The 14,110-nt window shown below is 45.9% G+C and overlaps 1 protein-coding gene across 1 annotated transcript; it reads left to right on the forward strand.

Moving 5' to 3' along the window:
* Window positions 1–1,287: 1,287 nt before the first annotated feature.
* LOC114942514 (uncharacterized) lies at window positions 1,288–5,873 on the forward strand. The gene is made up of 2 exons (XM_029317886.2): window positions 1,288–3,641; window positions 3,716–5,873. Exons 1-2 carry the CDS (start codon window positions 1,288–1,290, stop codon window positions 5,871–5,873), a joined length of 4,512 nt encoding a protein of 1,503 aa, XP_029173719.2.
* The last annotated feature ends 8,237 nt before the right edge of the window (window positions 5,874–14,110 follow it).

The following is a 14,110-nucleotide window of genomic DNA, read 5'->3' on the forward strand; positions in this document are numbered from 1 at the left end:
CGGAACTAACTAGTTATTCCCTTACAGGAGCACTTATTGATACACCTATTACAATAACGTTAAACAATAAATCATCATCATTGCTTTATTTGCCCTTTTAGGGATTAAAGGCGCTTTTAAGGAGCGTACTCAAACCTTTACAATCTTCCTCTATTTCTCTAGCTATATATGTTATAATAATATGTTACATATATGCGGTGCTTTTTTCTGATAGGAACGTTCCCGAACCTTTACAATCCTCTTTTATCACTCATTACCATTCATATCCATTTTCTACTGGCGTTTTTTTCTGATAGGAGCGTTCCCAAACCTCTACGCTCCTTTTTGATCCACTTTCACTGTTAAGGACCGTCAACACTTTTATTAAATTCGAGTCTATCTATTCTGTAAATTTATGTCGTTCAAATTGTCGTTCCGCCAAGTCGTTCGATCTTGCTTATTGTGTCAATATTTTTAAATTACTCGCGTTATTTGTGTCAGCCTCGCAGTAACGGCCGTCCTTTGTGATTATCGTCTTAAAAATTAAATATTTTGGCATGACTCTCGTCGACAGATTCTCGTTCGCGAAAGTACCCTTCGACTTGTTTTCAACGTCTCTTGTTTATTCGTTGTTCTATCACGACTTTCGCACGCAGAAAACACCTTGAAGTGTTTCCCGGTCAAACTGTTTTTTTGCTTCTTCTCGCATGGGCAAATTGAGGAGCGAACCGGCGTTCCCGCCGACTCTTTGTCAGAAGCCAACGAGAAATCATACGATCGAGATCGCGTCCGCACCTTGAGAATTCGAACAACTTGGCGGACTTATCGTTAGTAACGGGAACGCGGAACTCTATCTAAGTGTCGCGTCCGTGATACGATTCGCATTATATTTAATTCGGACAAAGTGAATAAATGACAGTGTTGTTAATTTGATTCAACCATGGTGCATTTATAAATCTGTTCCTCTCGCTCGCTCCCGTCTTCAATCTTCAGTCTCGCGGTCGCGGTCCACTATCATTCTGTCTCTCTCTTTCCTTCTCAACGTTCTATTACTCTGTCTCTCTCGCTCTTTCTCAACGCTATACCGCCGTCTTTCTCATCGCACATTCATCCCGCGTTCTCGCGGAGCGGAACCCGCCGCACGCGTTCACGACATTCGAGTGAAAATCCTCGAATCACGAACATAAATTTTGGTCCTTCGAGCCGGATCGGGGTGACTCTGTGCGGATTTGTTCTGTGGCCTCCTCCACTCCAGCGCGGTGACAGGCGCCTACCTCGAAGCAAGGAGAGTTCAAAGCGAGCTTTACCATGAGCGAGCCTCTGGCGCAGCAGATCATTCTGCTGCAAACTATCGAGCGAAGTCTCACTAATTTTAAGAAGATTGGCAAGAACAATTACACTGCCGCAAAAATTCGGCAACGGATCGGGACCTTGAAGGAGAACTGGACGACCTGTGTGAACAAACACGCCAACCTCGTGCAGATCGTCCCACTAGAGCAACGAGCTAACATCAGCTACTTCCGAGACGCCGAGTTCGAGCGTCACCAGGAGATTTACGAAGGCACGCTGGACTACATGGCCGACTGCCTCGAGGAGCTGGAACCTGCACCATCGATGTCATCGTCTCCGCTGCATCCGATGAGTACAATAGATCGTTCATCTTTCTCGCTCACGCATTTACCGCCGATTAAACTCCCGCCCTTTTCCGGGAACCTCGATGAATGGGAATCTTTTCGAGATCGATTTACTTCGCTTATTATTCAAAACCAAGATCTCACTCCCTTTTCGCGTATGCATTTTTTAGCCTCAAGCCTTACTGGTCGCGCGTTAGATACCATTAAATCTATTCCGATTACTGCTACGAATTTCGAGATCACGTGGAAAACACTCGCCTCACGCTTTGATAATAAGCGCCGATTAGTCAAAGTGCACGTATCCGCCTTATTCGATCTTCCGACGGCTACGCGCGAGTCCGCGTGCGAACTCAACGAACTTCGCGACAAAGCGAATCGGGCTATCGCCTCGCTGAGAGCTCTTCAGCGGTCGCCCGAGGAGATGCTCAGTGACATTCTCGTTCACTGCGTGTCGCAAAAATTGGATCATGCTACTCGGAAGGCATGGCGATTAAAAACCGGTGAGGACCCGCAAATTCCGTTGTTCGAAGCTCTCGATCGTTTCCTCGAGATGCGTGTTCGCGCGCTTGAAGAATTGTCACCGTCGAAAGCGGAAAAAATGCGTGGGCAAAAGGTGTCAAGCGCGTCAGCGATCGTTTCAAAACTCGCGTGTCCTTTGTGTCAAGCTGCGCATTTTTTGAGTAAATGCCCGCAATTCTTGAAGAAGACGCCGAGTCAGCGATCTGAACTCATTAAATCAGCACATCGCTGTATTAATTGTTTGAGCTCGAAGCACGCCGTGCAAGCGTGCCCGAGCAAATACTCATGTCGAATCTGTCAAAATAGACATCACTCGATGCTACATTCTGACTCGACCTCTTCTTCTAGCAATCCAAACTCAACGACCGTGTTAAACGCGACGTCGGATAAAAAAGAAAACGACTCAGTAACGGCACTATTTTCTACTTCGACGGTAACCGCGCGCAAAAATGTACTACTCGCGACCGCCCGTGTTGCTGTTTTTTCGCCGTCGGGTCGTACACTCAACGTGCGAGCGCTCCTTGATCAAGGCTCAGAAATCACCTTTATCACAGAGCGTCTCGCTCAAAATTTAAAATTGCAACGCGTTCGATTGCCTCTTTCGATTTCCGCCGTCGGCGGCGTAGATGCGGACACTTGTCGTTTCGCCGCTCAAGTCAAGATCGCTTTGATCAATTCTAACTCACCGGTGTTAACGACGACCGCGTCGATACTCAAAGTTTTAACTAAATACTCGCCATCAAAGACATTCTATCTGTGCGATTGGAGCTATCTTCAGGATCTTGCGCTCGCGGATCCGACTCCCGTCAGTGCCGAATCTATCGACCTCATCATCGGTGCGGACCTTTATCCCGAATTATTGCTCGACGGTATTCGGAAAGGAACGAGCGGACAACCGATCGCCCAGCGGACGATCTTCGGCTGGGTCCTCTCAGGCCCCACGTCGGATGCCGGTGCGCCGCATCGATCGGTTACCGTGCAGCATTGCGCGAGCGCGGATATTCTCGATCGAGAACTCAGATGTTTCTGGGAAGTCGAAGAAGTGCCGCGTCGCGCGCTTCTCAGCCCAGAAGAACAACAGTGCGAACAGCACTTCGCACAAACACATTCGCGCGATGCTGACGGTCGGTACGTCGTGCGTCTGCCGTTCAGGCGCGGTCCACCAATCGACATTGGTGAATCGCGTTTTATCGCCGAGCGTTCACTCTCCAGTCTTCACCGACGATTTCGGTCGAACGCTGTTCTAAAATCCGAATACGTCAATTTCTTGCGCGAATACGAAGCGCTCGGTCATATGCGTCAAATTCCGGATTCAGTTCTTTCCGCTCAGCACGTATATATTCCGCATCATCCTGTCATCCGAGACAGCAGTCTCACTACGCGATTGAGAGTCGTTTCTAACGCGTCAAGTCGAACGACAAACTCGACTTCGTTAAACGATCATTTGCATGCAGGTCCGAAACTCCAGACGGCGTTACCTGCAGTGATCTTGCGATGGCGGCAATTCCGGTATGTATGATGCGGCGGACATCGCGAAGATGTACCGCCAAATCCGTGTTGACTCTCGTGACATCGACTTCCAGAATCTTATGGAGCGCCGGCTGCTCAGATACCGGGCAGTCCTATCAACTGATCACGGTTACTTACGGGACAGCGTGCGCGCCCTTTCTCGCTCTTCGGGTTATACAACAGCTCGTGACGGACGAAGGCAGCTCGTTTCCTCTTGCCGCGCCGATCCTGCATGAGAACATCTACGTCGATGATGTTCTGTTCGGTGCCGATGATATTCCGCTTCTCAAACAAACTCGCGATCAGGTCTGCGCTTTGCTCGGTCGGGGACGGTTCGAATTGAGAAAATGGTCGAGCAATTCCGCTGCTCTGCTGAACGATATCGAGGTCGACAACCACGGCCTCGCGTGCTATCGCACTCTTCGAATCGACGAACATCTACGAATCTTAGGCATAAGCTGGAGCCCATCTTCCGATATGTTTCAATTTACCGTAACTCATATTCCGTCCGTTTCAAAAACCAAGCGGTCAATACTCTCGTACGTTGCCAAATTGTTTGATCCAATGGGGTGGTGCACGCCAGTAACAATCGCTGCCAAGATCTTTATGCAACAATTGTGGCAGCTTAAACTCAACTGGGACGATGTCCTTCCGACTGACGTCCGGCAAAAGTGGGAAGTCCTTCAGGCCTCACTTGCCGATCTCCACGGTCTCCAACTGAATCGATGGATTCAGCGAGGGTCTGACACTGTCCGCTGCGAATTGCACGGATTTTCTGACGCGTCCACTCACGCATACGCAGCGGCCGTGTATCTTCGGCTCACTTCTCTCTCTGGCGAAATCTCTTCTCACTTGCTAATAGGCAAGTCAAAGGTCGCTCCGATCAAGTCCTTCAGTATTCCTCGGCTGGAATTATGCGCAGCCGGATTGTTGGCTCGGCTACTCGAATTCGTGCGAACCACTCTTGGTCTCGCCACCTCCCCGTGCTATTGCTGGACAGACTTAACTGTCGTTTTAGCGTGGGTCACGCAACAACCGGCCAAATGGAAGACGTTCGTCGCGAATCGCGTATCAGAGATACAATCGCGCGTTCCGAACGCGGTGTGGAACCACGTTCCCACCGATGAAAATCCCGCAGATTGCGCATCTCGCGGAATCGCCGGGTCTCTCCTTCGAACTCACCCACTCTGGTGGTGCGGCCCCGCATGGTTGCGTTACCCGATCGACGATCCGTCGACTTCTCGATCGCACAATTTCGATACTCAAATCGAACAAAAGGAGAGTATTCAGTCTCATTTAGCTTCGACGGAACTTGACTGCGACTTTACGATGAGATTTTCGTCGTGGCTTCGGTTAATTCGCGTAACAGCGTATATAATGCGCTTCATCAATAAAACTCGGAAGCAGTCGATTCCCGTTGACGACGTTAGGGAGAACACACTAGCGTTATCAGCCCGCGAATGTCAACTCGCGAAAGAGTTTGTTCTGAGACGGATTCAGAAAGAGCTCTTCCCTCTCGAGTTCGCTGCGCTCATAAGTCAACGAGCCATATCCTCGAAAAGCTCGATTCTGTCGCTCAACCCTTTCCTCGGCGAGGATGGATTAATCCGTGTTGGCGGGCGGCTTTCGCACGCGCCGCTTTCCTTTTCCGTTAAACACCCGATTATTCTCGCCTCGCATCCGCTAGTCGCTTTGGTTCTGTATCACGTGCATTTAAAATCTCTACACGCAGGTCTACAATTAACGCTCGCTACGCTACGACGCGAGTATTGGGTCCTGCGCGCCCGAAGTCTCGCCAAACTCACTATTTTTCGCTGCGTTATTTGTACTCGAGAAAGGGCCACGATTCCTTTCCAACAGATGAGTGATCTGCCTCGCGTGCGGGTGACTCCTCCCGCACGCGCTTTTCTCAATTGCGGACTGGATTACGCTGGTCCGGTGCTCGTACGATCCTTGTCTGGTCGCGGAATCCCGTCACGAAAAGCGTATATCGCGATTTTTATTTGCATGGCGACTCGCGCCATTCATTTGGAGCTCGTGGAGGGCTACTCAACCTCAGCGTTTATCGGCGCGTTTTCTCGATTTTGTGCTCGACGCGGCCTGCCCTCGGCCATGTATTCAGATAATGGCACGAATTTTGTGGGCGCCGAACGCGAGCTTACCGCCGCGTTTCGCGCAGCTATCAGGGACCCGGACTTTCTCAATCAAACCGCTTCCGATCAAATCACGTGACACTTTATGCCACCCTCCGCTCCGGGAGGCGGGAGTACGGAGTGTAAAGCACCATCTCCGTCGAGTGATTGGGGCTCATACTCTCACATTTGAGGAATTCTCAACAGTCTTATGCAATGTGGAGGCGTGTCTCAATTCCCGACCGCTCGCTCCTCTCAACGACTCGGTCGACGATTATGAATCGTTAACTCCCGGGCATTTTTTGATCGGCTCGGCCCTGACCGCAGTTCCCGAACCTTCCGTTTTGAATCTTCGCGAAAATAGACTGTCGCGCTGGCAACTCGTGCGCCAGATCTCAGAAAGATTCTGGAAGTTATGGCTTGACGACTATGTAAATACGTTACAACAGCGCGTCAAGTGGAAACGACCTGCCAAAACCGAGATCCGCATCGGTCAACTCGTCTTATTGCGTAACCCTCTACTTCCCCCTTGCAAATGGGAGCTCGCTCGCGTACTACGATGTCACACGGGTCAAGACGGATTAACTCGCGTTGTTACGGTGAAGACTGCGGCGTCCGAGTATAAGCGACCGATTAATAAGCTATGCCTGCTTCCAATCGATATCGAGAAGCTGGAGCCTCCGACGTAAAGCGACTTCACGCTCCCGATTTCAAAGGAACTCATACGTACTCTCGATATTCCGATCGCCTCGTTAAATTCTTCTAAATGTTCTCTTAGTTTTGTACTCATACATTTCGAAACGATAGTTTCGAGGCGAGCGGTATGTTAAGGACCGTCAACACTTTTATTAAATTCGAGTCTATCTATTCTGTAAATTTATGTCGTTCAAATTGTCGTTCCGCCAAGTCGTTCGATCTTGCTTATTGTGTCAATATTTTTAAATTACTCGCGTTATTTGTGTCAGCCTCGCAGTAACGGCCGTCCTTTGTGATTATCGTCTTAAAAATTAAATATTTTGGCATGACTCTCGTCGACAGATTCTCGTTCGCGAAAGTACCCTTCGACTTGTTTTCAACGTCTCTTGTTTATTCGTTGTTCTATCACGACTTTCGCACGCAGAAAACACCTTGAAGTGTTTCCCGGTCAAACTGTTTTTTTGCTTCTTCTCGCATGGGCAAATTGAGGAGCGAACCGGCGTTCCCGCCGACTCTTTGTCAGAAGCCAAAGAGAAATCATACGATCGAGATCGCGTCCGCACCTTGAGAATTCGAACAGCTTGGCGGACTTATCGTTAGTAACGGGAACGCGGAACTCTATCTAAGTGTCGCGTCCGTGATACGATTCGCATCATTATATTTAATTCGGACAAAGTGAATAAATGACAGTGTTGTTAATTTGATTCAACCATGGTGCATTTATAAATCTGTTCCTCTCGCTCGCTCCCGTCTTCAATCTTCAGTCTCGCGGTCGCGGTCCACTATCATTCTGTCTCTCTCTTTCCTTCTCAACGTTCTATCACTCTGTCTCTCTCGCTCTTTCTCAACGCTATACCGCCGTCTCTCTCATCGCACATTCATCCCGCGTTCTCGCGGAGCGGAACCCGCCGCACGCGTTCACGACATTCGAGTGAAAATCCTCGAATCACGAACATTCACCTTCTCTCTTTCCTCCTTCCTTCTTCTCCTTCCCCCTTGTCACCAGTTCTTCTCCTTCCTCCTTTTTCCATTTTTTCCCCTTTTTCTCCTTTCTGCCGAACTTGCCTCTCTTCTCTTTCCTCACTTTCTCCTAGTGCTTTTTTCTGATAGGAGCGTTCCCGAACCTTTACGCTCCCTTTTACCATAATCCACTCGCAGCTTCTCCTTTCCTCCTTCTTTTGTCTCCTTCTCCCTTGTTTCCAATTCCTCATTTTTTCTGGGAGGCGTGTGGAGTGATTGTTCCTCCTCCTTCTCTTAACCGTTGGACCCACTGTTTAGCGTTTCTTCCGAGAGACGTGAGCCCAGTTTTCCCACCGAGATAATCCCCGATCCCGGTGGTGAGCGCAGCACAGAAAAATATTCCATGTTTACATGACTCAGTGAACTCGAACCCGCGATCTGCGAGTTACGAGTCTGGCGCTCTACCACTGAGCCACACTGCCGCTCGTTAAACAATAAATAATAGGTATGATAAATATTAATATAATCAGGCACAAGATATAAGGACTAAAAATGTTGATCCACTCCCTCCTAAAGTAAAATGCAATACAACGCGATGTATTATTAATTCCAAAACAATCTATTCTTCAGTCAGATTTACAGAATTCTACTCACATCAAAATTTATATGATAACTAAAAGAAAAACACTAATTCTTCCAGAGTTCATATCTAAAACAAAACACGATTCTGTAAGTGCGACTAAGAATTACCCGAGTACACATTTGAATATGTAAGCCTTTCAATATTGCATTAATGAATTATGGATTCATAAATAATTATAGACCTTTTAATTAACTATAAATATCATATATTATAAATGAAGTATGCTTTAATTGATTGATCAATATGCGTAAAAGACCAAACAAGGAGCAATAAATGTACCACTAGACATAAGTATTCGTAGAGATCGACTTAGCGACACGATGGCTTGTAATTTGACCTCGCTATAACCCCCCTGCCGCATTCCTAAACTTTAGGAAAGAAACCAATGCCCTACGCCGAATCAAAAATTTAGAAAGCGAAATATTATCTTTATCATTATAAGCTACAACTCAAACTATCAAAAGCTAGCCTTTGAATCCTTTACAGAATAACGTTGCACGCTTTTTTAACAATAAAACTTCTCAATTATTATCATAATGAATACCAAAGAAATTACAATCTCCACATTTTGTAATGGCTTCTAGGGCACGCAATTTAAACCTTTAGTACAAATTATAATGATAAATATTAACGTTTTATAAATAAGCAATTCAGAAACTATTGTAAAGATTCTCATTCGACTATTAAGAATTATAATTATACTGCGCCAACAAATTATTTTCGCTGATGGACCATCCTCTTTGCCCCTTTTTCGATGACGCAAACCGAATTCCTACGAAACCATAAACCTGTCAAAATCTAAGCACGCCTGGTCCTCCGAAGGGTATATAAACCGCGGATTTTGCGTCCTGCGAGCACTTCGTGTCAACTTCTAGAATAGAGCATTTTGTATTGCTATTTTCCAAAGCCTACACTTAGCCAATTACGGTTAATCTAGTTTTCGTGTCAACTAGTACTTAGATCTTTCTGCGATTCCTATGTTAGTTATCATTCTAGTTAACTCATCTGATAGTTTAAATTTGTAACTTTAATTGTACAATTATAAGTCACAGACTTAGAAATTGTTCATAAATAAGGGAATAAAGAACTAAAAACAACATAAAATCAGTGGACGTCTGTTTTTTTAACTCTATCCTGAGACCTAGGTCCCCAGGAGAACTACAGCCTAGGCATAGTCACCAAGAACAACAGAGCAGATTTTCATCTCCGTGTGGAATCAAGTGAGAACTAATTTTTTCTAACCCTCAATCCAACTTTATAATTTCCTAATAATCAATTAATTAATACAATATAGATTAACATACCCTTGTAGATGGCCAACTAGAAACGCAATTTTGTACGTAAGAAAAAGCTCTTCATTAATTAAAAAATATAGATCAATCGCGACTACTTTATCAAATTCTCAAGAGAAGTTATTCGGAGATAAACAATTACCCGAGTCTCAAGAAGTAATCTCTCCTACCTCAAAGTTCCGGATCAATTGACAATTTTCAATATAAAATAGAACCTTTATCACCAATTACCCTTAAAGAGATTGATAATATAATTAACGAATTAGTAGAATTGACTAAGAATTTCTATCAAGACTTTACACCTTTCGAGAAATATAATTTTCCTGCTGTCTCCCTACCAGAATTAGTAAGCTCAGGATTGTTAGAGTCTCACTTTGAAATCGACGACTATCCGACATATCTAAATCTTTAGTAATCTCAACTCGTAAGTATTTATCGGTTACTCCAAATGTTCAAATCCCTGATAATAGAATATTACTTTATTTTAGTAACAATATATTTTATATTCCAATCTTATAGCCTAAATAGAAAATTATGATTTCGAATTAATTTTAATTTTCCTAGACGCTATTATACGTTTTTATAAAACATTCCCTATTCCTAAAATTCCTCAGATCCGAAAAGTCAGTTCCAGCTCTCGGCGCACCCAGGATATAGTCGGTGCATGCAGATTGCCCTAAATAAATAAAGAGCTAACTCTTTTTTCCTAGATGTAGAATAATAGAGGAGAAAAGAAGGTCACTCGGACGTGATAGCGCGATTGTGGTGTAGTATCTCTTACAACTAACGTTGCGCGGCTTTTCTGTCGTTTACCGCTTTTGCTACGCCAGCCGCTCCGCCAACCAGGGATCCGAGCGCGCCTAGCATTGGTAAAATCGGCAAAAATCCGCGTCGTTTTGCTGCCAAAAGTATCCTCTTCTTTGTTCTCGTCCTCTTTTTTGTTCATGTCTTCAAGCCCATGCCGAGTTTTGTCTTGGCTTTCATCGCTGCCCAGACAACTGTGGCCGCGGCTCTCACCGAAACTCGAGTCTTTTGCGACAATGCGAGTTTTCGCTTTCTCGTTGACATTTGCTGCAATCTCTAGACATTACTGAGCAAAGCGCGAGTTTGCGCAGCTATAAATAGGGAGTGAGAAAATGAAATTTGTGCGACAACCTCTAACATTACGAGTGATGAATTACGACGACAGAGTACGCTGCAGCGTGAACAAAAGTGTGCGCAAATACGGTACGATGCTATCGATAACTATACGCGCGATCGTTTGCGGCCCTTCAAACTGCGATAAAACCAACGTGTTGATAAGCCTGCTGGAAAGTCCGCATAGAGTGCGATTCGAGAATGTGTACGTGTACTCGAAATCGCTGCTACAGCCAAAATAAAGCTATTTGGAGAATTTATTGACGCCGATTGACGAAATCGACTACTTTATATTCTCCAATAACAGTGACGTCATTCCACCGAGCGAAGCATGTCCAAGTTCAATTTTTGTCTTTGATGACGTAGCATGTGACAAGCAAGATACGATAAGAGAGTACTTCTTAATGGGGCGCCACTCGAACATCAACTGCTTTTATCTCTGTCAGACATACGCGAGAATACCGAAACATCTTATACGCGACAACGCAAACCTGCTAATCCTGTTTAAACAGGACGCCACTAATTTAAAGCACGTGTACAACGATCACGTGAATACCGACATATCGTATGAGAATTTCAGTGAGTTATGTCGTACTTGTTGTGTTGCGGATGAGAGAGAGAGAGAGTGTGTGTGTGTGTGTGTGTGTGCATGCAGTGTAAAAAACTGATATTTTTGCGATATCAAATTTAGCGCGTCAATTCGCGTTAATCGCCAAACGCAAATAACGCTGCGCGCATTTCGCGCGCAAAACGCCTTTGGCTGTCGCCAGCCCGTTTTTGTGGGCGGGCCAAACAAAAACAGTAGAGTCAAAACAGTTTTGTCCTCCGACACTCGAGAAGATTCCATATCATTACATTGCAAAATTACAAGTTCGGTAATTTTACATTAGAATCTTCTCGAAGGTCGGCGGGATAAAACTGTTTTCCCGCGCGTCTTTTTTACACTCGTCTTGTCGCCGCTCGCACGCACAGACCGAGAATTTTTGTTACGCTTTTTTTTCACGAAAGTTCCGTGGTATCGCATTTCTCGCGCATACTTAAGTCGTTTTGTCGATTGCACTTCTTACAATCCGTGCAATGTATCACGCCACGTGCGCGATTTGCATTTTTTTGTAAATATTGTAAAAATACAGTGCCGTCTTTGTTAACATCGTTTTCTTTTTTTTTTGTGTCGTTGTGCTGTGCTTCGTAGTCCTTACAATTCGTCACTTACACTCCGGTTCGCTCTCCGCGTTGCCGCAAATTCGCACATGTTGGCAGCAAAAGTATGGATTTCTAGTAATAGACAAGGCCAGCTCGCTTACGAACGAACGATACAGAAAAGAATTTAACGAGTTTGCGATACCACAGAGCCATTAGTCGTCGCCGACAATCCTCCCGCGGAGGAACGTCGAGAGAGGATGAAAACTCTAGAGAGTGCTGCCGACATGGCTGATAATATTTGCGAGCGTGAAAAGATTGCCAAGGAGATTCCGAAGACGGCCGAATCGATTCGTAAGAAACATCGCGCTTTGAAGACCGGAAAGATCGATGACAATATTGCTGTCAAGACTCACTTTAAACCTATTATCGAGCCGCTACAAAAGATTGTCGACAACGCAAAAATTTTGGTGAAAAACGAGCCTAACACCGACGACGGCGGTGTGAAGATCGAAACACGGTATGAGGGGGAGACACCGAAAAAGAGAAAACATAAAACCATCAAGCAATATAAAGAGGAGAAGAAGACACCGAGAAAGAGAAAATATGTGCAAGATATTTCAAGGCTATTGGACGCTTCACTGCCGACAACCTCTACACCGAAAAGCGTACAACTTGTAATACCCAAAACAATCGTAGACAAAAATGTTTTTGAAACCACGCGTAAACCGCCCGAAATATCCTTTCGACACTGGTTAAGATCGTCGAAAGATCAACAAATGATGCGAAAGGATTGGGAGCCATTAGGACAAAAGTACATGGACGCTCTTCTTGGTGTTGATGAGAAGAAAAGAACTGATAATGTATATGGAGTTTATTTTGGCAAGAATGAAATGCGCATTGGAAACAAGCGATTCGCAATTGACAAAGATGACAATATAATTATAGGCGACACGCGGTACATTGGAACGCCCAAATTATACGAGTTGATCTTCAAGAAAAGACCTAATTACGAGAAGGACGATTTGCAAAAATACAAGCACATATTATTGGCGACAAACGCGCATAAACGCAATTTTGATGCGCAAGGCCGTGTGAAGAGTAGCAAAAGAGACAAGTACTAATATATAATTGCACCGTTGACGCGGGTAGAATCGGACGATCCAAAATCTGGCATTGAAATGTCTCGCGCTATGACGCTAACCGTCAATAATTGATTACGTGCACTGGGACGACCCCAACGAGCTAGTGGATCGCCTATGATTGCTCGACGCTTCGCGCCAAGCTGGCAACAACGCGCACGACAACGAGATCCTGTCGATCATTGAGAAACTGCGGGAAGCAAACATTATTATAAATTAAACGGGGTCCCGACAATCTATTCAGTCCATTGCGTGACACTTTACAAAGCATTGCAAAAAAAGTCTATTAATAAATTTGGATTATTCGAGAAAAGAATTGATACAACCGGCGATCATTGATACACATTGATGAGATACGTAAAAACGCTCTATGTCGCGTCGCTACAGATTATGACGCGAAATTGCGCAAGATTCGCGTTACCTGAGGCAGATACCGATACCGTCAACAAATTGTACCTGGAAGAGTGCTTTAAAACATTGATGATCCAATAGAAAGAGTTAGATGAAAAGCTGGCTGCGTTAGAAAAGGATGTACGAGTGTTGGAGACTGCGATAAATGGACTTTTGCGTGCGCCAAACACTACCTCAGGAATATCTATCTAATAAGCGGTAGGCTCCGAAACGTCTGTCACACAAACAGCTAAAAGGAATAGTTGCAAACAGTTGTCGAGCAGCTATAAAGGATTATCGGCTTGCTACCAATCTAAAATGAACAACGAGAGTTTTGTGACCGCCGAACTCTGCAGTAACAAGTCTAGCAATGAACGGTCTGTCGGCTGCTGCGAACGAGGCTACGAACAAGTACTTAAAGGCGACGATCGCCTTAGGCTGCAAACGGGCCAGGGCGGGCTACAAACCCCCCCGTCGACCACCACCTTGCCGTGGTGGGAGGGCTCACCCTTCGTAGGGGAATAACCTTGCGAGGGGTGCTAAGAGTGGTCGGTACCTCCTGCGGAGGTACATATGGCCTGGTGGGGCCACAGGGTTTTGACCCGCCACCCCTGGATGGTCACCAGGTTAAAAAAGACCAAAAAAATATATATGATGGGACGCAACAGGGGAAAAAAGCGTACCGGCCCAGGGGTTTCGGATGCCCCAGGGCCCGGTGGTGGAGGTATCCCGGCCTCCGCCCCGTCGTTATCAAGCGACGGGTGTGGAGTGGGAGGAGAAACGGGACCTGCGACTCCGATGGAGACGGATCCGCAGGCCCCAGCAAACGAGCTGCGGACGCTGCTGCCGGGACTAGCTTGGTTAGGTGTTACCCCGGCATGGGAGATGGCTAATGTCAAAACTCCCTCTGCGGGGCACTACCATCGGTCCCTGCAGG

This window comes from Nylanderia fulva, unplaced genomic scaffold (assembly GCF_048542155.1).
Source record: "Nylanderia fulva isolate GAGA-0341 unplaced genomic scaffold, ASM4854215v1 Scaffold101, whole genome shotgun sequence".
Lineage (NCBI taxonomy): Eukaryota > Metazoa > Arthropoda > Insecta > Hymenoptera > Formicidae > Nylanderia > Nylanderia fulva.